The sequence below is a fragment of the Epargyreus clarus genome, unplaced genomic scaffold (assembly GCF_041222505.1).
Source record: "Epargyreus clarus isolate Ecla_fem2 unplaced genomic scaffold, WU_Ecla_fem_2.2 ptg000009l, whole genome shotgun sequence".
Taxonomy (NCBI): domain Eukaryota; kingdom Metazoa; phylum Arthropoda; class Insecta; order Lepidoptera; family Hesperiidae; genus Epargyreus; species Epargyreus clarus.
In genome coordinates this window covers 3,339,716-3,364,534 of record NW_027332217.1, presented here as the reverse complement: position 1 = coordinate 3,364,534, position 24,819 = coordinate 3,339,716, and the positions used below count along the sequence as shown (strand labels likewise).

At 34.0% G+C, this 24,819-nt stretch overlaps 2 protein-coding genes across 3 annotated transcripts; one reads left to right on the top strand and one right to left on the bottom strand.

Annotated features, from left to right (window-relative positions):
* Positions 1-200: 200 nt before the first annotated feature.
* LOC140744775 (E3 ubiquitin-protein ligase RNF212B) lies at positions 201-12,150 on the top strand. 2 transcript variants are annotated; one of them, XM_073076433.1, is made up of 8 exons: positions 201-404; positions 483-547; positions 620-739; positions 7,449-7,575; positions 8,785-8,894; positions 9,726-9,803; positions 11,327-11,426; positions 12,014-12,150. In XM_073076433.1, exons 1-7 carry the CDS (start codon positions 299-301, stop codon positions 11,417-11,419), a joined length of 699 nt encoding a protein of 232 aa, XP_072932534.1. In that variant the 5' UTR covers positions 201-298; the 3' UTR covers positions 11,420-11,426; positions 12,014-12,150. The 2 variants fall into 2 exon arrangements, with proteins under 2 accessions (XP_072932534.1, XP_072932533.1); XM_073076432.1 differs by lacking the exon at positions 12,014-12,150 and having other exon boundaries at positions 11,327-11,572.
* A 674-nt stretch (positions 12,151-12,824) lies between these two features.
* On the bottom strand, positions 12,825-19,216 carry LOC140744782 (uncharacterized). The gene is made up of 3 exons (XM_073076442.1): positions 18,114-19,216; positions 15,933-16,225; positions 12,825-12,973 (listed from the first exon to the last, which is right to left on the bottom strand). Exons 1-3 carry the CDS (start codon positions 18,907-18,909, stop codon positions 12,833-12,835), a joined length of 1,230 nt encoding a protein of 409 aa, XP_072932543.1. The 5' UTR covers positions 18,910-19,216; the 3' UTR covers positions 12,825-12,832.
* Between the last annotated feature and the right edge of the window lie 5,603 nt (positions 19,217-24,819).

The following is a 24,819-nucleotide window of genomic DNA, read 5'->3' as shown; positions in this document are numbered from 1 at the left end:
ATATTTAAAAATATAAAAATATATTTAATCAAAAATAATAATTCCCATTTTTGTGGCATTAAAATTCCAGTGTAAATAACAATGTCTTACAAATTTATTTAAATATAAACTTTAATTCCGAATACCTGTAAAATTAAAAAAAACAAATGCAGTTTTAACGCATCTTTGCATTACAATTAAAATTGAAGTTTTAAAAAGTAACGAAGTTGCGCAGATTAAAAACAACGAAGCACTTAAATTGCTAGTTATGATCTGAAGGCTATAAATATATTAAATTAAATGTTATTGTTGTAGAAATATGGATTGGATACATTGTAATAATTGCTTTATTCAGTTAGAACCTGGAATTACTCTTCATCTGACATCATGCGGTCATATGTTTTGCAATAATTGCTTGAATAATGGTTTGTATCGAAGAAGATATATAAACTTATATTGCTTTTAATTAATTTCAATATCAATAAATTAATATATTTCTTTAGAAGGAAAGGAAAGTACCTGTCTGGTTTGCCGGGCACCTTGTTCTGTTATGAAGCTAGTACCTGACGTAAGTATTTAATGAAATTCTCATTTTATTTTTTATAAATAACTTTTTAATGAATACTTATATTAATTGCAGATGAATCCCGAGATTCAAGACTATTTCACGGATCCAGAGGAATTAATTAAAAAGTCCTGCGAAGTCATACAGTTCCAGAGGCAGCACAGACGGCGGTTATTGTCTTATTTATTGCAGTCGGTAAATATAATTGGTTATTTGTTCTTCTTAATTTAAGTTTATCAAGTGATTTGCATTTGAAAATTGTTTTTCTCTGTGATCTATTTTTATTAAAGATAGATTATTGAAGGGGTGAAGGGTTATAAAATAAACTTTATGTAGAGTGGTCATCGCTATCTATATACTAAAACCAATATTAAATGTAAAAAAAGTATGTAAAGAATATATTTAATTAATTTATTTTTAAAACCTAAAACGGTACGTGTTCATCATTAACACTGCTATAACAGAAAATAAATAGGTGTGACAGTGGTGCCACATTGAATCTTGAAGAGTTTTAAGTTCTACAATTTTGACTTAGACTTTCACCATATTCATTCGCACTTGACCAGTACCTTTACCAGGAGTTTTTACGTTTCGACAAATATGACTGTTTTGGTATTTGTTTTTGTATTGGCCCATACGATTTCCTAGTTCTGACACAATCCGCTAGGGCCGCTGATTGGAATTTGTATGGGCAAATACGTAAACAAATAACAAAACAGTCATATTTGTCGAAACGTAAAAACTCATGGTAAGGGTACAGTATAGACTATGATTTAAATCTCTCTCACTCAGAAATATCACCCCTGCCCAGCTGTGGGATCGTACTAAGTTAACGAGATTCTTCTATATGTCCATCTAATTACATATTACACAGATAACAATATATAAAAAAGTTTTATTCAAGTCTCTACCAAGGGGATAACGAGCTTGAATATTATGTATACTTACTTAATATTACTTTCGTAGTGAACGTAATGGTTCATTTCTGAGCGACCGAAAGCTTATCTTTTAATAAGTATTTTGTAATGTAATAGCTTGGGAAGTACTATATTACTATGTTATCGCGGCCCTAAATTAAGATTAGAAAGTTCAATAATTTTTAATTAATGACGTGATTAAATCTATGGACGAGTGGTATGTTAATTTAGTGTAAGTAGTACCTAGATATCAAACAAATAAAAAGGTTTTGTAAGAAATAAAATCATTCTGTATACAAAATCAGCTTTCTCATAGTTTGTGTCCGTTAAATGTAAAAGTAGTTAATGGAATAGCTTGAAATTTAAAAGATACGTTGCGTTTCTATATAAGAGTGTTTTATATATGTTTCTACCGAAGTTCTTATAGGAATATAATCTATTAGACAGTGAATCTGAAATTTGTCAAAAATTCTAGACATGTGTACAATATTTTTATTAATTAGTGAGGACACTATTTTCCATTGAAGATAAAAGATGAATCATGAATAAGTGATACAAATTTTCTTTGCAAGGTTTCTTTATTTTTTCACAAGTAAGATCATTCCTCTAAAGCCGTAGGATTAAAAGGTACTTATTGATGCAACAATTTCTCTAGTGCAACTGGCATAACCATTAGGTATCTAATATTAATAACTGTCTATAAAATATATCTTAAAACCGGGTAAAGAAATCATGTATTCGTAACTTTGAGCAAATACGTTTTTTGTAAAGTCTTATCAAACGTGACGTAATTTAGTTTTCACCAACATTTAGTTAACCTGACTCGTATGAAACGAGGGTTACCTGTTACCGAAGGTAATTAACTAACCTAATTACCCCAGCCCGGCCTTCTACCGACGAATTTCATTACGATGGACTTCACTAGTCCATAGCTAATGAAATTCTAGTGTGACAGTCTAGTGATGGGCATTTACTTCCGTTTGAATTTGGAGGGAATTTAATAAGATTTTGTCGTAACGATTCTTTTTACCACGCTTTTATTAGCTTGGGTTGTATGTATGTATGTAACGGAATCTTTGAACTCGATTTTTTCCCACTTTGAATGATCCGATTTATTTAAAATTTTGAACAATTATTAAGAACCGATGACAGTGCACGATTTTAATAATTTTATCCCATTCTCCTCATCACGATCGTCAGGAACCAGGATTAACAATTTTCCTTTTGCGATTTTAGCGTGGTTTTATTTTTTAAACTATAATTATTTAAATATAGTTAATTATTTAAACATATTCTACGTTACGGCGTCGCGCCCCATGACGATATGCCGTGATATTTTACGACGAAAATCATAGATTTCAACGAAGCAATATTGAAACTTTTCATGTAACGTATCGTGTTTATATGTTTTCGCCGATTAGTATGAGGTAAATTAAAAAGTAAGATGAAGTATGGACTAAATACTATAATTTTCCAAATTTTAGTCTTCAGCAGACAAGCAGTACTTACATTGATATATTAATCATGGACGTATGTCAATATATCAATAAAATATTTTACTAACTTTTAATAATATTTAAGGCTTCTGAAGATTGAATGCCTTAATAATTGTAAGCAATCGAAGTGTCAATCGCGCTCTACAATCGTGTCAGTCTAGATACAGCTGACTGACATACCGTTCGTGATAGGTCGGAACTTGTAAAGTTACTGAAGCTCAGACATCTATTACAAACCCTAACAGACTAGGTAGAATCTAAAATCGATCACGGATTCTACAGTTACGTAAGCATTTCTAGCTTGAAACAGTTTGTATGTTCTTCGTTCTTATGTTCTACTATGGATGAGTGTGGATTCCGGCTGACTTATATATGAGCGATTTTACTCCTCAGGAATGGCAACGCTTCTGTGATCGGGTTCTGGTGGAAACCCTGTACTATGTGGAGTTTGCTACAGATGTTCATAGAGGCAATGACCATTGGCCAATTCCCATCAGTTGTACCTATTGTACCTACTGCATGTTCTTTTGTTACTTTAATTTTACAAGTTAAAATGTTGAAATATAATAAGTTTCACTAGTTTTCAACTTTGAACTTAAAAACATTTTATAGGTATTCATATCAACAGGTAAGACGCCGTATAAAAGTAATTGGTTTTTCTATCGAATTTCGTATCAGTAGAAGTCATAAACAGTGTTATAATGAAGTATACGTCTAGATAAGAGAATTGAAAGCTAATGAGATATTTTTCGACGTCATGGAGAAAAGAGATGAAGTTTTATGATTGGTCTGAATTTGATATGGTAGTTATTTTTGTATACAGTATTGCTACGTAACACTCAAAGACTCTCAAATAAGTATTAAAAGTAGATTTACGTATATCAATATATGGAATGGATAATATGGAAACGCTATTTTCCATATTGACGATCCACTTGGCGGAGCAGTCACTAGGAATTCTAGTGAGGGTCGGTGAATGTAGAAAGCATCTTCTTATTTCTCCATCAATGTGCATTAGAGTGGCGTGGTAAAGTATACTTCAGGCCACGTTCAGTTGTAGCGAGAGAGTCGTATCCAGCGGTGGTGTATAATAAGGGTTGCATCTAAAAAGAGTGTTAAAACGGAACAACATAGTTTGAACTTCCTTCTAAGGTTTTTGCATAACGCTGTAGGGTTCTTCCAGATAGGTGCGAATAGAGCTCTTCTTCAAAACCGGCGAAGCATTGGCAACTTGAGCAGCAATTATCATATTGTGTAATTTTAATTGATGTATTTTAATTTATGTTTAGTTTATTTGACATTACTTTTATATCATTGCATGCCGATATTGGCCAAATGTGCAGAACATTGTCAAAATATACCATCTAATGTACCATACCATATTTGATGCAATGAATAAATGAATAAATAAACTTTGGTGTTACAAATGTTCATAAACGATGGTGACTGTTTTCCATAAGGTAGCGTCGCCCGTATAATTGCTAATTGCTTATTGTTCGAAAGTTAACGGAGCGGGAATATCAGATTTTACTCTTGTATGGATTGTGTTTCAAGATCGGAAGCGAAATTGCATCGCCAGGAAGATATTATTCGTACTACCGTATCAATTCGCGGTTATATGATGTGCTAATTAACCCCATCGAGAGAATAATGAAAGAGATTAAAAACATACCTATTATGATGTTGTACATAGTTGAATGCGTTTGAGAATAACACTATCTCCGGAGTGAAACAAAAGTCAAAATTTATATAAATAATCTTTTGAATCATTTCGTTTTTATTAAAAATAAAAAATAAATGCATGAAATAATCGAGTCGAGATCTGTAAATGTAAAAAGGAAATGTTGGAACAAAGAAGATAAATGCATTGAGCTCGCTTCGTGCTCCATTTGCATTGTGGTTACTGGGTGAACTGTTGCTCTACATTGCCTTTGTGTAATATTGCTGTTTATTGCTACCACTTATTATGTTAGATGAAGCATTTCTGAGATACCTTTGAAAGGATTTTGTTTCAAATTGATTTAGTAGACGAGTATGCAGTCTTGATGATAAGAAGAGTCCTACCTGAGATCGGCCACGTATAAATTGGAACTTCTAGGCTTAGTATTACTCCTTTACACACCTTTTAAACACGACACAGGATTTCTCAAAGAATTTATTTAGTTACTGGGTGGCAGTGACTTGGATGTATTAAATATATATTGTGCTACTTTTTACTCAACTTTATGAAAAGCAAAACTTGTCGTGTTGTTAAAATGTACACATTCCTAGGTCAGTTCGTGTTGCTTTTGCATTGTATTGTTTCTTACTGGGTCAGCGTTAGCCACAAATCAATGCTTTACCGTGGTACTCTACTATTGTGAACGTAAACGGTAATTTAACTGGGGCTATGTAGACTCCTGAAACTGTTATTGGTACGAAAAATATTTAAAAACCATGGTATTTGATTAAGTGTTAAAATATGCGAGATGAGTTATTGTAAATTAATTATTTAGTTTTTGATAAATAGCAAATTACTGGTGATAATCGGTGCGAATTCCACACAAAATACATTTCTCATACCTCATACCTAATATTTGTTGACACTTATCTATGTACTGAACTAAAGTAAATATATATTCGCTTTAGTTAATGCCTTGTATATTGTGGAAAATCACACTATCCTACCTAACTAAAACCAACATATTTTTTCTATCAAACTTTTCTACTTCGTTAGTCTTCGTTTATGTGAAATGTAAGCTTCCTAATATAAATATAAATACGTCAAGATTCTTATTGAAGAAAGATAATTAAAGGATAGACACTAGACAGACATAAGCCTTTAACCATAGAAAAAGTTAATAAACATCCGTTCAGTAATTATCGCATGATATACGTTCAAAAATACAGTATTTTGATATAGATTACTTATGAACCCTAAATATATAAGAATATTTTTAACGTTAGATTTCAGACAATAATTAAACATTTTCGATAAGGTTATATGCGAAATATTCGTACAAACTTCGTGCATCCTTACGCACCTGCATGCATTTCGCAAATCCATAATTACGTGGTAAAGGTTACGTAAAGTAGGTTCATTGGCAACTGGTTGGACCTCTGCTCATATCATTAAATTTGCAAAATTACCTATGGTATGGTTTGGTAATCATCCATGTTTTAGGCCGTCAAACTTAGGTAGATTGTTATCATAATATTTAGCATGTTATAATTTGCTTATTTTGTGCACAGTTTTCTGTTTTACAAGCGTGTTACATGCCTAGCGACAAGAAGGATCGCTGACGTTGCCGTGTTCATCGATTCACGTGTAACCCAGATGCAGATTGATTCATCGTTCGTGTCAGCATTTCATCATCTCTTTAATTTATAGATTCAATCTAGATTAGTTAATTTTAAGACATTATTATTTGACACCCAGCATCGGTCAGACGATAATTAGGTTTAAGTTATATTGTAATTTTATTATTAATTAAAGTTAGTTTAAATAGTCTTTGGTTATTTTAAGTCCTCCGGTTGTCGCTAACGTAATTAGCGTTTATTTAATTTGTAATGTTTGTGTGTATATGTATATTACGTGTGTATGTTAATTAGTATGCATTCAACGTTCAAATCCTAGATATAGACTTTAAATTTTGGAAGTACGGTTTCTATTATAAATTAATTATCACTTGATTTATCGTTTAAATAAAATATTGCGAGGAAACATGCATGTCAGACTTTTCTGAAAAAGATCTCAAAGTTGTGAGAAATCTATGAATTCCTACCTAACCTTCAAAAGGTGCCCGACGACGTGGGAGCGACGCAGGGTTATGTGGATTTTTTACCACACTAACCCAGGTGGTCGTCCTCAGCGCTTGCTGGAGAACTCCGGGATCTCCGACGGAACACAACCGGAGTCCTCCAAGCGCGATGCCCGGATCGGGCTCTGGGGAGCGTTCCCTTCTCCCACAACATCTGGTGATTACGACGGTATGCGACCACACATACCGCCGTCCTTCCCGGGGTAGCATACTGGACGGTTCGAGCTCCCACTCTTGCCGCCCGCAACTCTGGAAGCCCCCTTTTAGTAGCTCTTACGACAGGCAGGGGATACCGTAGCCCTATTCTAGTCCCAGAACTACAAGGACAGACGAAGTATGTAACTCGGTACCACCCTCTAAAGTTCTACAACCTTTGAAGAACAAACCTGAGTCATAGTAGAAATATGGCACAGTAGAAATAGTCCATATTTTTATTGTGCCTGAGTGCTTAGCTGTAGAATAATCAAGGCTTGACGATGAATCTACATCTCTTGCTTTTACCGTCTCATGTTAAAACATAACATAATAAGTAGCCTTAATTTGATACTATATAATTTGTAAGGCCCGACTTGTCCTTCGCTCTACATTTTCAATAGAAATTGAGGATAATGAATGCCTTCTCGAGTAGCAGTTCTCGAGGGCAGCTAATGTAAAAGGCTAGTTAGTCGTTAATCTGACTTAATTGTTTCAGACTAAGAAGTTCTACACGGCAAGAACAGAGTTGAAGCGAATGACTGAACTATGTCAGAAGCAACACATACAGTTAAAAGAATATCATAAGATTATAAAGAAACTTGAAGCGCAGCTAAATCAGCCCAGTGAGCTCTTATTAGCTTAGTAGCTTATTAGTAGTTTCTTATTAGCTTAGTCTTACTTAAATAAGTTATTTAAAACAATTAAAGAAGGATAAAAGGAGCTTGCGGTGTACCGATCGTAGTAAATTAACCTACGTACATTTTTAATCAATGCTTGATAGGATTGGAGTCCTACCTGGGATCGACCACAGATTATTATCATATTACCCCTGAGGAATAAGAAATTTATAAGTAGGTACCTCTTTTTGACCACATTCTTCAAACTAGAACACAGCAGCGCTTACCACAGTTGTTATAAGGCATATTGCCGCCTTGCCTTGCTGTGGCACCTTTAACCCTTAAAAACATGGCGACTAAAGAAGAAGAAGAAAGGGTATTATAATGGGCTACAATATGTATTGAAACATTTCGCACTCGTTCTCGTATCTACTTTGTTCTCATGTTCAACCCATTACTGTCACATACATAGGTTAGAGTGTCATCTCATAATGAGAAAAGTTACGGGTCTGTAAATAACCAAAATTGATCGGGTGCGGTTTCATGAACTTCAAACAAGTTTGAGAATATATTAGAGCACTCAGTCACGTGATCTGACGATGTTTCCTTCATCATTAGATGGTTTAGTATGCAAATTATTTAATAAAGAGAAGTTGGCAGGAATTATCATGATTTGTGCCTTTTTAAATTAGAAATTATTAATCTGTATTATTTATTGTCCTTAAATTCAAGGTTTAGGAAGGACAACTTATTAGTTTATTACACGTGATATTGTCTACGAGTTAGCACTACTACATAAAAATAGAAAATCGTTCGACAAAACAAAAGAGACTAGAGAATTAATATAAAAAACCCGATTACTTCACAATATAACCTATGTCATTCCTACACTATAGACAAATCTATCGACACCTCAGTATGTTAAAATCCGTCATTCATGGATTTTGGCTGCAGACGGAGTCAAAGAATGAGACATACACATGCTCGAAAAACAAAAACAAGCTCTGCAGTTTATTTTATCAATTAGAAAAATTGTTAACAGACAGACATACTTACTTAAAATGTACATTAATTACACTTATGGATTTAAATTCAAAACATTACACTTACAAGTACGCATACAAATTAAAAAATCAATTCACAAAAATAAAATCGCCATCAAAGCCTCGCATTGGCTTGATAAAAAATTCTCATCGCGTCCAATTTTATCAACAGAACAAGCATCCCCATTCAGCGTGCCCATCTCGCCGGGGAGTCATTTATCGCCCAGCTTCGTACAAACCACCCCCACATACAAGCGACCCGCGAAGAGCACACCCTATAATGTGAGTCGGGTACCTACTTTCATGATAGACATGTTTTATAACCGCTTATTTAACTTGCTTGTTTAGATCACTGAAATCAAATCTTTTAAGTGAATTTTGAACTATTTAACCTCAACCGATTGAGCTGTAACTTTGTTTTCACATTTCATTTAGATGGTAATGCATAATAAGCTTAGTGACGTCATTCTAACTACAAAATGGCGGACGCTCCGAGATGGCGGACCAACTATTTTTCATGCATTACCACAATAATTATGCGATTCAAGGAGTTTTCTAAGAAGAACATGAAAAAAGCTGCTTTAGAAAAAATGCTATTAAGTTAATTAACTTCATGGTTCATATCGATATGGAAAAAAGTTTACTTATATCTATATAGCTTATTACTGATTGAACGTGAGTAAATGATGTCCCATGAAGAAATGTATATGAAGCTTTTGTCGGGACTATTTTTCGAAACCCGTCGGAGCAACTATCTAGTTCCACCAATTCGGTTGTTGCTATTTAAATGATATGCGATTTAATTTATTAATTAGCTTACTTTTTTTCAAATAGAACATTACAACTAAATCTGAACTACAAAAGGTACAATGCTAGTCTTTCTTGTTCTCTTAGGTATTACCTCATGCATAGGATATTGGTATTATTTATTTTAATATGCCTAGATGTGGACGTCAATCATTATCATTCTAAATTCTACGATTACCTGACCTTCACCTTACATCATGAAAATAGAATTATTTTAATATTTCTGTAAAAGGGTATTTCCCAATATTAATGAGTAGTAACAATAGAGGTTATATAAATAAAGTATGATAACGTTTATCATAGCAGCAACCGTATCAGTCGAGTCTGGTGACCCCTTCGCGGATAAGCAAGCAAAGGTCGGCAAACACGAGCTGTTTGAGTCAGGTAGGTTCAAATTTTGGACATTTTTAATGAATTATCTTTAAATTGTTATAAGTGACACTTGTCTGTTTTGACTATCTTAGGCTTATTGCCCATTGGTTACTATTGCGTAAGTTACAATCTTGTCGGTTAAGTTACTGAGCAGTCGTTTAACTCGCTGCCGCTCGGGCAAGCACTTTGTTACTTGACGACCGACGAGCGGTTCATGTTTGATTTTATTCGAAAAATCTGTCAATAGTCGATTGTCTATGCATCTGTATTTAACTTTTTAGAATTGCGAGAGATTATTTAAATGCTCAAGCTAGTTAGTTGAGCAGTAGTAGCTTGTGGAGCTACATTTTTATTTTCTATCTAATCGTACATAAAAAATTTGTGGTTCCCCTTGGGCATAGACCTCTTTACAAAACTTACTTTTAACTGTTTACAAATTTTTGCTACTTTTTACTCATGGATATTAGTAGAAAGTAGCGAAAATGTTTAACCAGTTATTATCCGGTTGTTACATAATGTGTTAAAAGATAATATAATCTTTGTACGTATAACATGATCAAGCAAAGGTTGCAAACCAAAATAGTAGATTTTTTATTTACATTTCAGTCTTTAAAAACAAAAAAATTATAACCACCGTTTTCTAGTACAATTTTTATTAAGTTTTATATTTTTATTACGTAATACTTATAAGTTTATTAACTCTTAATCAGATCTATAGGCGTCATCATCACATATATCGTGAAAAACTGCGTAGACTTAATCACGTATTCCTAAGGGATACGAATATATGATTGCGACAGTAATAAACGACACTCCCCAAATTAAATCTTAAATTATAATTCGTGCCACGCCGCCGAGTCGTGTAATAAGGCAGCCTAATGTTACAATTTCTATTACAATTGTGTCCTTACAATTATAATTGTAGGCTTGGCTTATTCTCTGGATATCTTCTGTTAGTGTGACGAGATTTATGTTGTTTATAAAATATTACATAATGTATTTGTACATAATATAATTGTTATTTAAAGTATCAAATGGGCTTGCAATTGACTTAAGGTCCACTGTCGCCCATGGACTTGTCCTACTTGAATTTTAAAGACTTAAGTTGAAATGCCTCGTGTACTTACCTTAGTGGCTTGTAAGCCAGAAACTTTTTGTTGGTTGATATCAGTGGCTTCACAATCTATCTATTTCTAATCCTTTATCAGAGTATTCTGGTGTACACGGGAATGGTAAGAGATATTCTGTTACATGAAACATTCCAAATTAGTCCTCCTGGGTCATCAAGTGGAACTACAATAGAAGTTGTCCGCGGCTGCGCCCACGGTGGCCTCATGTATGATATGTGTTAATACAGGTGATAAACTGTGTGCCTATCAAAAACCCATCAGTAGTTTTTGTGTGAAAGAGTAACAAGCATGCATCCTTAGCAACCATCTTTAGCAACTTTTACGTTCATGATAGCAGTAGTATCATATTTATAAGATACTTAAGAAGTAAGAAGAGATAAGTAAGAAGTAAGATTTTATTTACAGAAATCGAACACATCGAACAAGATTTCGTCGACAGTAGCGACACCGCCTACACCGGAGTCGGCCGGGTACACCTACTTTTTAAAGAACCTCTAACAGAATGGTATTGAACGTATTGTAGCTCGCGAGGATGCGATGCGAATTCCATTCTTAAAGTCAACATTCCAGCTCTTAATTCAAACCCGAGGCCGGAGTTATTCAGACAGTTTTCCTCATTCGACATTTTTGTATTGCGTGTAAAGTTAAATAGTAATACCTAATTGTGCTTCCATTGAATTATTTCGTTCTTTTGTATTTGTTCTCAAATATTCATCTAAACGTATTAAATGAAGTGAAAAATATAGAGAAGTTAGAGAATAATAAAATACATCGCAATTATATCTTTAGATGAAAAAAGTACATTTTTCCATTTTAAAATTGGAATGCTAAAGCAAGATTTTCTTTTTAAATATTAATATTTATGCTCTGCCTGATAAAATTTTAAAATCATATTTCCCGCACCTATCCTAAGACATTTAACCTCATTATATTATTCTTCAGGATTTGAATCTCTCTATATTGTGGATCCTTTCAACGCCTCATAACTGTGATTTCTTTGGATTCAACTCCACCGTTCGACGACAATGAGTTAATGATATTTAAACATAGTTAACATACTTATTAGTTGCTTTACACAGTATTTTTTCCTAGGTTTAGCCAAAGCAGCGACGAAGGGTACTTATCTAACAGTCCTTGGGTGAAATCTCCGAACATTGTATACTGTAATGGTTATACACGTAAGTGTTCACTAAATAAATACAAAAATTCCTAAGCTTACTGATTATTTGAATAAAGCGTATGATTTTGTGTTAGATTGTTTGAATAAATTAATATTTTGTTGATGGTAACATTTCTTCCTGCATGAGTTGCATGTGAATTTGAATTTTGTTCTCTGTTGAATACATGATTTTTTGTTTCGGTGTTGTTTTATTTATTTTCCCTTCAATAATATAATTGAATCATAGCCCTGGGGCTTGTGTAGACCATTAGTTTAGTGTAAAGGTAAGAAATGCCGGGGGCGATTGGGAGCTGTATGCGTGACCATTAGTGAGTTTTCATGTACAGTGACGTACTCGTATTTCAGAAGGTACATTACATTAGGTTCTGCTTAATTTCATTAGAAAACATTCATTGAACCTTGACCACAGTACAAGTATCTTATAATGTGCCTTGACGGAGGTCTTATCCTCCCCACCAATCTGCATTAGATTAGTGCGACGGTCCTGAAACTCCAGGCTTGTCCCAGTTGTGAGGAGAGCCTGTGATCAGCTTTAATTTTGCTCGTGAAAATGATTATGGAATATTAAAATTAAATGGGTGTTGCTCACTTTTTCTTCAGAACTTCATCTCCTCAAAAGTCTCAACACTCCAAGTAGAAGTTAGTCTAGTAATAAAACAAAACTGTAACATCGCAAGAGTATATTTTCATACAAAAAGCAGTAATCAGTGACAGTAGAGCGGAGTGGCGTATTAGTTGATGGGCAAGATGCCCTTATTCTGCTGGAAGCCGCCGCTGGCCTCCTGGTGTCCGTGCACCGCGTGGGCGCCAAGGTTATTGAATTTTTCCAACTGCTCCGCACCACCCTTGTAGCCCTTCTGCAGGAACTCACCCTGTAGACATAGAACACAGTATACTATAAGTAAAATTTACGAGTTACGTAGGTACGTACGAGTAACATTACGTGTGTAGATTTATTTATAAATGTTAAATAAAGATTTATCCGACGAAGAAGTATCCGACTGCCGCCAATAGGCTATCTGGGATTTATAGAGGTCGAACATAGATACGTTACTACCCTAGAGGTTTACGTCGTAATAATTGGCTTCTTTATGTGTTTTCTCCTTACCATACCCTTCGAACCAGAAAACAGTTTAATACTGTGTATTACACAGACAAAAATAGGCATCCGGAGTGAAACTACGAAGGATTCTACCACCATGAGATGTATATATTTTTATTTACTCAGCACTGCAGTAAAAAAAAAATAAAGATCAGAATTGCAACTTCATGAATACCGAACCAAGTGCTACACAAAAGCGCTTTCAGCGTATTCAAAGCCAAAACCACAATAAAGCGACCACGTTTTAGCGAGCGCTGAATATATTAATTTTGATTTCATACATAAGGCATAGTTCTTCTCAGTTGTTGCCTATTCAACCGCACTATGCCAAACTTGGTTTGTTTGTGTTATGAATTGACTGTTTTATTGCAGAACTTCAATAATGTATAAATAGTTTCAGCACAAGAAATATGAAACAGAATGTATTAAATGACCTTTTTCTGTCTATCGCGTCCATAGAAGAGAAACTTCTCAGTTCCATGATAGCGTTGTATTAAAAAAATAAACATGTTTTATAAAAGCAGTCGATATGAGAATGACGTTTCTTTTAATTCGGTAAAAAATAGAAAATGTTTTTTACAGATTTAAGATGCCAAATTTATTTCGAAATTTTAAACTTAGATGGACGATGGGCAAAGTCTTTTGCTAACCTGTGGAATGTACTTGACCACTTTAGTAAATTACATTTACAAACATACAATAACCCACATCTGCAATAAACATGACACATTTATAATTTTCATAATGGTCAGTCAGGTTTTATTGCATACTTCATGCACGTAAATGAAAGATCGGTTGAAATTGCAAAACGGGCCGAGTACAATAGAGATCGACACGGTTCAGTTATCAAACGCTCTCTACAGGTCCGCAGACAGTATTGAACCACTATTGTAGTTGCGTCAACAAAGAAAGGTTTTATTGAAAAATGAATAAAAAAGTCGACGGGGGAGAAATTATGAAAAATAACGCTTTAGGTGGGACTATATTTAAAAATCCTAATGGCAATGACCACATAACTATAGATGGACTGTACTCCGGATTGTCACTTTTGCAACATAAACCAAATTTAATAGTAAGTTGGAGAAACAGTGATACCAAATAATTATTTATCTTTTATAGGAATGATAAATGCTTATTACAAATAATATAAACGTAATAAGTAGAACATAGATGGAATTGACGAGAATCCTTAGCAGCTCTTTAAATATTACGATTCGGTAAATCAAGTCGACCCGCCTATTCTGTGTTCCTCGAATAAGTTATTAAGCATTCTACACGATTAAACAGTAAATTATTTAGTAATAATTCATAATATCCTGCATAATTAATTACCCCGACAAGGCCTTGTAATTCAAATTAGCGAAGCCGAGTTGTCAGCTTTAATTTCAATCTACCCCTTTGCTAATTTAAATACGTAAGTTGAATGCAAAATCAAGAAAATTAAGTTTATTATTTCGAATTTTAACAACCTAAGATTATAAAGTTTTATTCCCTTTTATTATATTATATAAATAACTATAATTACGGACAGAACATTTTTGTAAAGTTATCATCATTCAAAACAGTGAATACCTGTCGTCAAGAAACCAGGGTAAGTACTCTTTTTAGTTATGTTATGTATGGAATTTTCCTTGTGGTATTTGAATATCTTATCTCAGCTGTCAGGTGTAGTAAGTCACACCTAACTTGTTATAAGGAAAAGCCAAGTATCATATTGGTGATACCGGCACGATTACGATTCTTACGGCGCCAAAATTTGAATGCGGATCCTTATAGATCTCGACGAGACAAGACGAAAAGTAAGAATAAATTTTTTTGATATCTCGCTTAGTTTTCGAGATATCGATATTTAAAAATCGAAAAATAAAAAAAAAAATATTCTTTTAATGATGTATTTAGATAGATTTTTGGAAAAGAAAACGAAAACAAAGAATATTTTTTTTCGATATCTTGCTTAGTTTTCAAGATATTAATAAATACATAATTAAAAATGTTGGAATTTTATTGAAAAATTTTTTTGAAGATATATTTTATCCTTTATTATGATTATCACTATTATTATGATAATAATAATAATAATAAAAAAAAACCTAACCTAACCTAACCTAACCTAACCTAAACCTAACCTAACCTAACCTAACCTAACCAATACCAACTCAAATTTCAATCACCTCTAACTTCGTTGTCCCTTGCCCGATTTCTAATTATTTTATACCATCGTACTCGTCTCAACGATACCTTTTCGCACATACTACTTCCGTTTCTCTCCGTTTTCTAAATTTTTAAATATAATTTTCTCCGTTTTTCAAAAATCAATTTTTGGTTTTTCTTATTTTCCTCCGCCGTTTCTCAACGAATTCTCTTCATTTTACTTCTACCGTATTCTGCACGTCCTCCCCTATCCGGAGATAGCAGTCGCACCCGTTTCCGCCGCGCCGTTCCTCGGCAATTTCACTTTTAAAACGCAAAGAATCGAAATTTTCGAATAATTTTTGAGTATCGATATCTCGAAAACTAAGCGAGATATCAAAAATATTTATTCTTACTTTTCGTCTTGTCTCATCGAAATCTATACGGATCCGCATTCAAATCTTGGCGCCGTAAGAACCGTAATCCCCCCGTGATACCATTATCTTCCTCCATGTAATTAATATGCCATTAGGCAGATGTTTGTTTAACTTGAATTGCTTTATTAATGCTGTAAAATATACTCTACTTAAGTCACGTACCTTATTGGCTTTAGCATCATCGACCTTATGTTCAGAAACATGGTGTCCCTCTTTTCCTTGTGCATTTGCATCCAGTACTTTCTCCTCATGAGCACCTTTGAAGCCTTGTTGTGCCTTTTCACCGAAACTACCAGCATTCTGTCCAGCGATCTTATGATCTGATTCATCGTGAGCCTCGTCATAGAAACTCTCGGATTTCTCCTCCTCATTCTTGCTGCTAGATGTCTTGAAACCCTTGCTTACGTGACCCTTTTTGTGGCTTTTCGCTTTTTTCAATTGCTCTTCGTTGGCGCCTGTTGGTAAAATTATAATTAGTCAGCACTTTCTCCGATGACTTGATCTGGACATGCTTGTCACGTTAATTTTAATGTCTTGTTTTATATTCGTTTTAGTACGAGAGTAGAAATGCTTTTCACGGATGAATTATTATAATGTTTATATTGATATAATCTTTTATTTCAGTTTTCCTATACATTTGGATGTTGGTTAATAAATTTCAAATCCATGATCCCGTGGTAACGAAACTAAACAAGATAAAAATGTAACGTAATTTAAAAAAATGTTTATGTTTGGTTTTTACGTACAGTCACGAGCATAAATATATGACTATGGGCAGATCAGCAAAAATATGTGACCCAATAACGAGTTCAATAATATATGCCTGAACGAACGCAGCAAAAATATCTGACATTTATAGGCAGCAAAATATGTGATGATAACGTTGATCAAATAATTGTGACATGTGTTATGACATGTAACGTCAACTAAAGTGCAATAATATCTGACATAATTTATAAATATATTTGATGTAAATATATCAACCTACTGGTCAAAGGGGCCAATGTATTTTGCCGTAGAAAGAATATGAGCAAAACACACGTAAAAATATTTTCTCATATTTTTTTTATTTAAGAAAGAAAATAACAGGGTTAAAGACAAAGACAGGATAATTAATGAATTTTAACAGGGTGAATTTTCCAAATCCGAATCTATAAGGATTGGCGAAAAATGCTAAAAGGAGGTACGAGGCCGATTTTGATAAAAAAAAAACGAATACTGCATCATTAGTTTTTAGGGGTCCGTACCCAAAGGGTAGGGAACCGCAAAAAAAGTATTTTACTTATTTTTATCAAATAGTAAACATCTGGTGGTACGGAATCGAACGAGTTTATTTTGAAAAAAAAATACACACCTTATATTATTCCACTATCGGATAGTGTTCCCTATTAAATTCTGGGATTAAATGACAAATTAATCCCAGAAACTATCCTATGTCCTTTCTCGGGTCTCAGACTATCTTTATACACAATTTCATTCAAATCGGTTCAGTGGTTTGGGCGTGAAGAAGAGACAACCAGACAGACAGACAGACAGACAGATAATATTAAGTAAGGTTTAAACTAAAATGGTCACGAATATTCTGCTAAGACAAAAATATAAAAAAGAAGTTACCGCAACAGTTAATTGACACATGTAACATTAATTATTTATATTAGCAATACCAAGTTCTACAATTAGCAATATTATCGGAGAAATAGGTTGTATGTTTTTGATATCGCTTTGATATATTTTTATCGTTAAAAAGTGGGTAGTAGATCTTTTTATCCAACGCTGCCGTGTAACGTTTCGGAATTGTTTGAAAGTGTATTATTAGAAATCTATTCAATTTTATTTTATTTTAGTAGATATTATTTTAATTAATTATTTTGTATTATTTTCATGATGTGTTATTTTTATAATAATAAGTTCTTATTTATAAAGTCACTGGCTGATACGATTCTATGACTTAGCATAAAAAAGAAAAAGAACGCGGCTTGACGTTCGAGTTGTATTTTGAGCCGGAATAACAAAAATGAATAGATTATTATTGTCACATATTTTTGCTTCGTAAGGTGGTCACAATTATTTGATCAAAGTTATCATCAAATATTTTTGCTGCCTTTAATTGTCAGATATTTTTGCTGCGTTCTTGCAGGCAGATATTAATGAACACATTCTTGGGTCAGATATTTTTGCTAATCTGCCCATAGTCATATATTTATGCTCGTGACTGTACATTGTTATAAAGTTAATTTCCCACCGATTTGCATGGGAGAGACTAAAATTTATATTCTTCTAATAAGAGATATAAAATAGTTATATAGTATATTATATAGTATAGTATATTTAAAAAAAACATACCATGCTTATTGAAGTTCTGTCCGCCTTCGTAAAACTTTTCATCACCAGCGGCTTTTTTCTTTGCTTCTTCATCCTTGTAAAAACTCGATTCTCCCTTTTCTTCTTTAGCAGCTGCAGCGGCTTGTTGAAAACCTTCTTGACCATGTTTCGCTTCTTCTTCTACTTTCTTCTCTATTTTTTCAACGTTTTGGTCGGCGCCTTTCTTCTGCGCGGCGTCATAAGCTTGTTTGTCAACGTAACCACCGCCAATCTGTGATCCTAAGAGTGGGTGGTACAGGAGACCATTTCCGAGCCCAAGTCCACCGACTCCAATTCCTCCGACTCCAATGCCTCCGAGTGCCGGGTTGATTAAGCCAACTCCGTTGGCTGCACCAACACCGCCATTTCCAATACCAGCACTATTAATACCACCGAGGCCGATGCCTGCCCCCCCAATTCCTCCTACACCTAATCCTCCGACGCCTCCTATACCTAATCCTATTCCTTGACCGAGGCCTATACCTCCTAAGTTTCCAAGTCCACCAAAACCTAAGCCTTGACCATAGCCAAGCCCACCGACACCAGCGACTGTGTTCAGAACCGTTGATGCTGCTCCTTTGTGATCAGGGTAATCTTCACTTTCTTCCACCTCATATGAGTTAGATAATGGTAGGCCGGTCAAAGGATCAGAGCCGACTTTGTCCAATTGTTCCTTCACGTAATCGTAGGGCGTCTTGTCATCCGAAAGCTCCACTTTTTGTACTGCTTGCGTCACCGTTATCATCACAACACCGAATGTGAAAAATGTTGACAACATCTTACTGATTGCTTATTGCTGACACTTTCCGACTGATGTCATTTCGGAATCGCACCGTTTATTTATAGTGAAGTTAAATTTGGTGGAACGAAGTGGTGTCTTTGTGTGGGTTCGTGATAGTTTTCGTACGACTTTTGAGGTCTGTACCCTATGTTTCCTTCCTGTGCTATTGTTTCAAACGGTCCTAATGAGAACACGACTGCTAAATACAATGAGCAGACCAGAGACCTTGTTTCCACTTCATTGGAGACGACAGTGGGGCGATTTGCGCAACTTTTCCGCGCGACACGTTTTCTGCAATAGACACTAAAAATTCCTATGTTCGTAAAACTTCTGGAACAATATTTAATATCATTTAAATATTTACTCAGACAGCGAATATCCTAATAAGTAACTAAGATGGTATATATCAAACATGAATGCATCGGTTGTTATAAATGGTTATGGTAATAGTAAACTCGCGTATGAAAACAGACATGCTTTGATTTTTATGTATTCACAGCAACGTTTCAAAAGATAGAAAAAGTCTCTGTATTCAGACGATGAAGATTTTTAGGAATTCATTAAATCATTTTAATAAGAAGTACTTAGTTTATTTTATATTTACAATTTTCTCACTAATAGACTTGACTAATCGGTTGCAAATCGATTACCGTGCTCGCCTATCACCTTATTTCAAATTAATTGATAACTTATAGTAATTGAGCAGGCGTCAATTTTTCTGCGACCTTGTTTCAAATACAACGATTTCACGTTATTGTTTTCTTGTGCGTAAAATATATGTCGAGGGCTAATCAAAGGTTACCTTGAAGTATTATGTTATGTATCAATGAGCTACCCTCGTCAAAGTGGATGAGAATTTTGTAAATGAAAGCGAAAAGTACTTTTATACATATGTACGCAATATTTGTAGGTAATAAAAGGCATATATAAAATGCCTGTATTTTTAAAGAAGAGGATTTTACTTATTTATTCAAATGAAATGCTGATAATTTCTACAGTAAATAAGTTCTATTTATAATACATATTAGGAAACTACGTATGTAGAACTTAACGTACTCGTACGTCGTACAGGCATGACCAACATAATATTAAATATAAGAGTTAAGCTCATAAAAAATTTAGGTAACATTTGTATTTTAGGTAACATAAGGAAGGAATATTTTAGGAAATACTGAAATGCTAAAAATAGTGCTCCATGGGATCGTAATCCTGTGGTAACAATAGCTGAGGCACTTCTTTTTGCCTAGATTATAACCGCAAGTCGTAAGCAATTATTATTATTTCTTTGTTTTTTATCTCTTTTGTGTATTTTTGTTATGTTATATTTAAAGAAAGAACATGTTTATTTTTAAGTTTCGATTATATTGTTGTAATTTTAAGGCAATAAAATGTTTTATTATTATTCTAAAGTAGCATTCCATACTTTAGTATTTCATGCAAGTAATGAAGAGCTAGTTCATCTTTAAATATATCAACTATTTAATGTCTCAGTGTGATTGGGACATTAAGAAAGAGTTAATGGAATTTTTTTACCTGTGGTACCAATGATTTCGTCCTTTCGTTTTCTCTTTTACCAGATATCTTGTATAAATATGATTGTATGTCATATAACATTGCAACCTAATGTGGATTGTTAACGACATATCTACATAGCACCTTTGAAAGAAATACGGAAACTTCTCAACCGAAAGTAAATATTTCCTTACGACGTTTTCCTGAATCATTAAAACAAGCGTTAAACATTTTATTATTATATCAATCACATACACAAGAAAGTCTACATTCTGTTTATCAATAAATTACAAAATGGACGTCGGACATAACTAAAAATGCGTCAAGTTCCTACTTATGTAAGAACCCTTGTTCCTGGAATAGAATAAATTAATTACTAATGAAGCACTTAGCACTCAAAGAGTGCCCTAGAGTGGCTTTACAAACATGATTAAGTAATGGAAAATTTAACAGCGATTATGAGTACGGAACGGCAACCGCCTGAATTGTTTATGAGGTCGCGCTGCGCCTGTGTTGTGAAATTGTAATAACGCAGAGTTGTGTTTCTGCTCGTATCAAATTGAAGGCGTTGGAGTTTCTTTTTTATTTTTAAAACATACCCACGATTTCATATAAAACATAACACACGATTTCAGATAAAAACAGCCATTTTTCGTGGGGAAATCGTTGGAACGACTTTCTATCTTATAATAACAGTGTCAGGTATATTGTGTTTTGTTTTAAAGGGTAAGCCTGGGTAACGTATACTCAAGTACATAACAAGAGTTATCTCAACTTAGTATTCAGGCGTTGCAATGCATCTGAAACGTCTTCAGATAGGACTTGAATCCAATTTAGGGTTGGTTACAGAAGTCCACGGCAGTGATTACTTCTATTACGTAGAGTGCATATCTGTTTGCCAATTCATTGTATTAAACAAATCTAATTTCGTTTCGATTTTTATTTTGTAGGTACTCATTTTTTAAGTAAAGGCAAATAGTATTAACCCCTTTGTATTAGAATGGATTTGCTAACGAACATTTTAGTTAGTTAATTGAGCAATAAAACAAAGAAGTTAACCAAAACCTATTTAATAATACTGGCAACTTCATATGTTATTTGTTAATAGATTGCGCCTGAACAAATTGAAAAGCAACATTTATGTGCGCCGCGTGTTGTAATTAAAAAGGCGTTTTTGCTAATTGCTTAGGTATCCATTGTTTACTAATTATTGATATTATTACTTGATTTATAATAATTTAAATATTACACAAGAAAAAATTCTTAAATGGGTAGAAATTGTTCTTTTTCGAAAGAAGTAAGACATTCTATATTTCTGCTTCATAGCAGTGTACCTTATTTTAAGATGTAAGGGTGAGCAAAGTTACGGGAAATGTTCCATTATATTCCAAGCAATTATTAATATATTTTGGATCTACTTGGATTTTGATGACAGATGTCTATGGGTGGCAATGTTCTCCGAATGGATATAGCTTTAGGAATTATTGGAAGTTGATCATTAGTGGCGATTAATATAATAGTTAAGGGATCACAGGGATCCATATCTAACGCGCCCACTCAGGAATCTTATTCAAGCAAAGATTTTTTTCTACTACATTGATAAACTATGGGTACGGTGTAGATTTATACAGCCCTGGTGGTGCAAATCTCCATAGGCGAAAGGGACTGCTTTCCATTCGGTAGATCGTCTGCTTTTTTGCCAGTATACATGTAAAATAAAAGCTAAAAAAATAATACCTGCTTGAAACACTACATGAGAACATTTCTCAGCAAATTAGCAAATTTGTTAATGTAGCAATTTCGTTTGTAAAATTGTATTGTCATTGTTGGTATGCTAATAAGGATCTTTTAACTTTCGACACTTGAACAGTGGGTATTCGCTCAATACACTTGCTTTCTACAGACCATACGTCCGTAATTTCAATATTCAATCTTATGCTACGGTCATGGGAATTATTTTAAAACGGGAGATGCTTTTGGCTGAAACTTATTCAGTGATGCCTTCGATGGCTATCAATTCATCTTTAAAGTGCACTTTCTACTATTGTTATGTTACCGAAATATAATGTAATCTTTCTAGAACTTTCTCCGTTACAAAAGGTGCACGTGAGACAATAATTTCTGACTGCTTTTTGTGTTCGTTTTCAAAAAGATTTATTCATAATTGAAGTCACATCTCAGGTTGGCATGTGATTTAATCATTTTTTTATACAAGACGACGATCTTGCATAAAAATATTGAATTATTAATAATAATTGTATTCTTAACTAATTTCTGTATACCACTCATCTAAATTTTAGCTTTATTATAATGGAAGTTACTTATGCCATAAATTATGTTGCTTAAAGTATTACAAAACGACAGCGGAGAATGCTTCTCCGAATTGCTGATAAGGCGATAAAAAAAGTTCACCAAATTCTGATGAATATTTCATAAGGTAGCTTCAGAGGATTACCTAGGTCTTGTCTTAAGCTCTGCCTTTTCTGTATAATATTGTTGAGGAAGATTTATCGACTTTAGGTTGTAAGTATATCCTTTTTATTCACTGCGGACTGTGGAGGGTGGGTACTAGGTATGTCTTTAGGTCTTCAAGTACATTTATGTCTCATTCTATACCACGCTCTGCTGCCAAAAAAAAGCAAATAAGTAAGGAAGAAAACCTACGCATCTAAAATATAAATTCTCCACAATATTATTCGCAAGTATTTTTAATCCCCAGTGAAGACATGTGGGAGTAAATAAGCAAACGTCAGAAAGATCCGTCTGAAGGCAACATATGTAAAAAATCGTTGGCAGATACGTAATTAACAGACAAAAAAGTTCTACGAATAGCAAATGAAGCGAATACTTAGCGAAGGAGGCGTTGAGAAGTACCTACTCTGAATTTAATACCATTGTCTGCCATTTGGAGTCTCGAGAAAACGCAAATTGGATTGGTCTCTCCAATGCTAATGGAGAAGCCTAATGGTATAAATTTCGGCCACACCCAGGTTCAAATCCCAGGCGCTTCTCTTATTTATAAAGTTTTTGGGTATAAGAATTTAATTCACAGTCTTCAACAGCTAGTAATCGGCATCAGGGAACATATACACCTCTCTAGAACACTTTTGTAAAAATGGGTGAAGTCTACCAATGGTTGAGCCAATTAATTTTGAAACCGATGAGCCTCTAATATTCCTTGTTTATAAATTGAAGTGACTGTTATTGCTGTCCTACTATTAAGGTCCACGTAGCGGCTTTTCAGGGTTCCGTGGATGTTTTTTGAGTCTACAAGGTGAATATTTATTAGTTACTTTGGTGGTGGTAAATCTAATGAACTATAACTTACATATGTAGTTGAAATTCAGACCATATTAATCTTATTGTTAATGTCATAACACTTTTCGATCTGTACTGCTGGGCACATGTTCTTAAAAACGGGTGCTTATATGCTTGGCCAGGAATTAAAATCGGAAAACTTCATAGCATACATCATGATAGGCTAGTTGATCACAGTATTTTGTCACCAAGTAATCATGAATTAAAAACTTCTTCTTTCTTGGAATTTCTTAAAACATGTCCGTCAACTCCAAACTCAAGTTGAAGAAAATTACGTCAATTATGAAACTGTTGAAGGGAATCTGACGCCGTTGATTAAGTTTATTGGACCAGAGCAGCATGAGATGCAAATTGTGGGTTGTCGCGACACCTGCCACTTAGGCCAACTTGTTGACGGACAGCAGTACAAATGCCAGTTACCATAATGAAGATAAGATTTTAATGTTTAATTAATTTCTAAATGAATAAAGAGTAAATTGTAATGAATTTTGTCTTTTCACTTTGGTGGGGCGGGCCCCGTATTATGTGTGCATTTTTATTCTTTTCGTTGGTGTACTCTTTATCTGCGGTTTTTTAGAGAATAAACTAATTATGTAGTGACATGTAAGAGGATATAAGTTCATCATCATGTTTGCAAATATGTATGAAGTTTATCCAATTCACGTAGTTTTTATCCCATGGCGGAGGGTACGGTTTTTCAGGCGTTTGCATTTATATTTCATACTTTGGCATGCTCTACATCCAAACTGCTTGATGGATATTATCATATAATATGTTGTTGGAATATTCAAAATTGGTTTAGTGACCATGGTCTATATTTTAAAGCAGTCTGTCTTTTATAATTGTTAGTCGAAAAACATTTGTTCTTAGCAATGGTAAATATGTATTTGGTTATAAGGTATATACTGCATATCAGACTATATCTACTATGACATAATATCCACCGGACGTACGAATATTTATTTCAAGAATATCCTGTTTTATTTTGAAACACTCGTTATGCTCATAACGTAACTGTGTTGCGGCGTAGTCGGCTATTGTACTATTTGTAGTATCGTCTGTGCAAAAACTAACTCA

Coding starts and splice junctions, on each gene's coding strand:
- LOC140744775 (XM_073076433.1), top strand. CDS start 299: ATGGATTGGATACATTGTAATAATTGCTTTATTCAGTTAGAACCTGGA. Junction 405..482: donor CAATAATTGCTTGAATAATG/GTTTGTATCGAA, acceptor ATATTTCTTTAG/AAGGAAAGGAAAGTACCTGT. Junction 740..7,448: donor TGTCTTATTTATTGCAGTCG/GTAAATATAATT, acceptor TAATTGTTTCAG/ACTAAGAAGTTCTACACGGC.
- LOC140744782 (XM_073076442.1), bottom strand. CDS start 18,909: ATGTTGTCAACATTTTTCACATTCGGTGTTGTGATGATAACGGTGACG. Junction 16,226..18,113: donor ACAGAACTTCAATAAGCATG/GTATGTTTTTTT, acceptor TTTTACCAACAG/GCGCCAACGAAGAGCAATTG. Junction 12,974..15,932: donor ATGATGCTAAAGCCAATAAG/GTACGTGACTTA, acceptor CTATGTCTACAG/GGTGAGTTCCTGCAGAAGGG.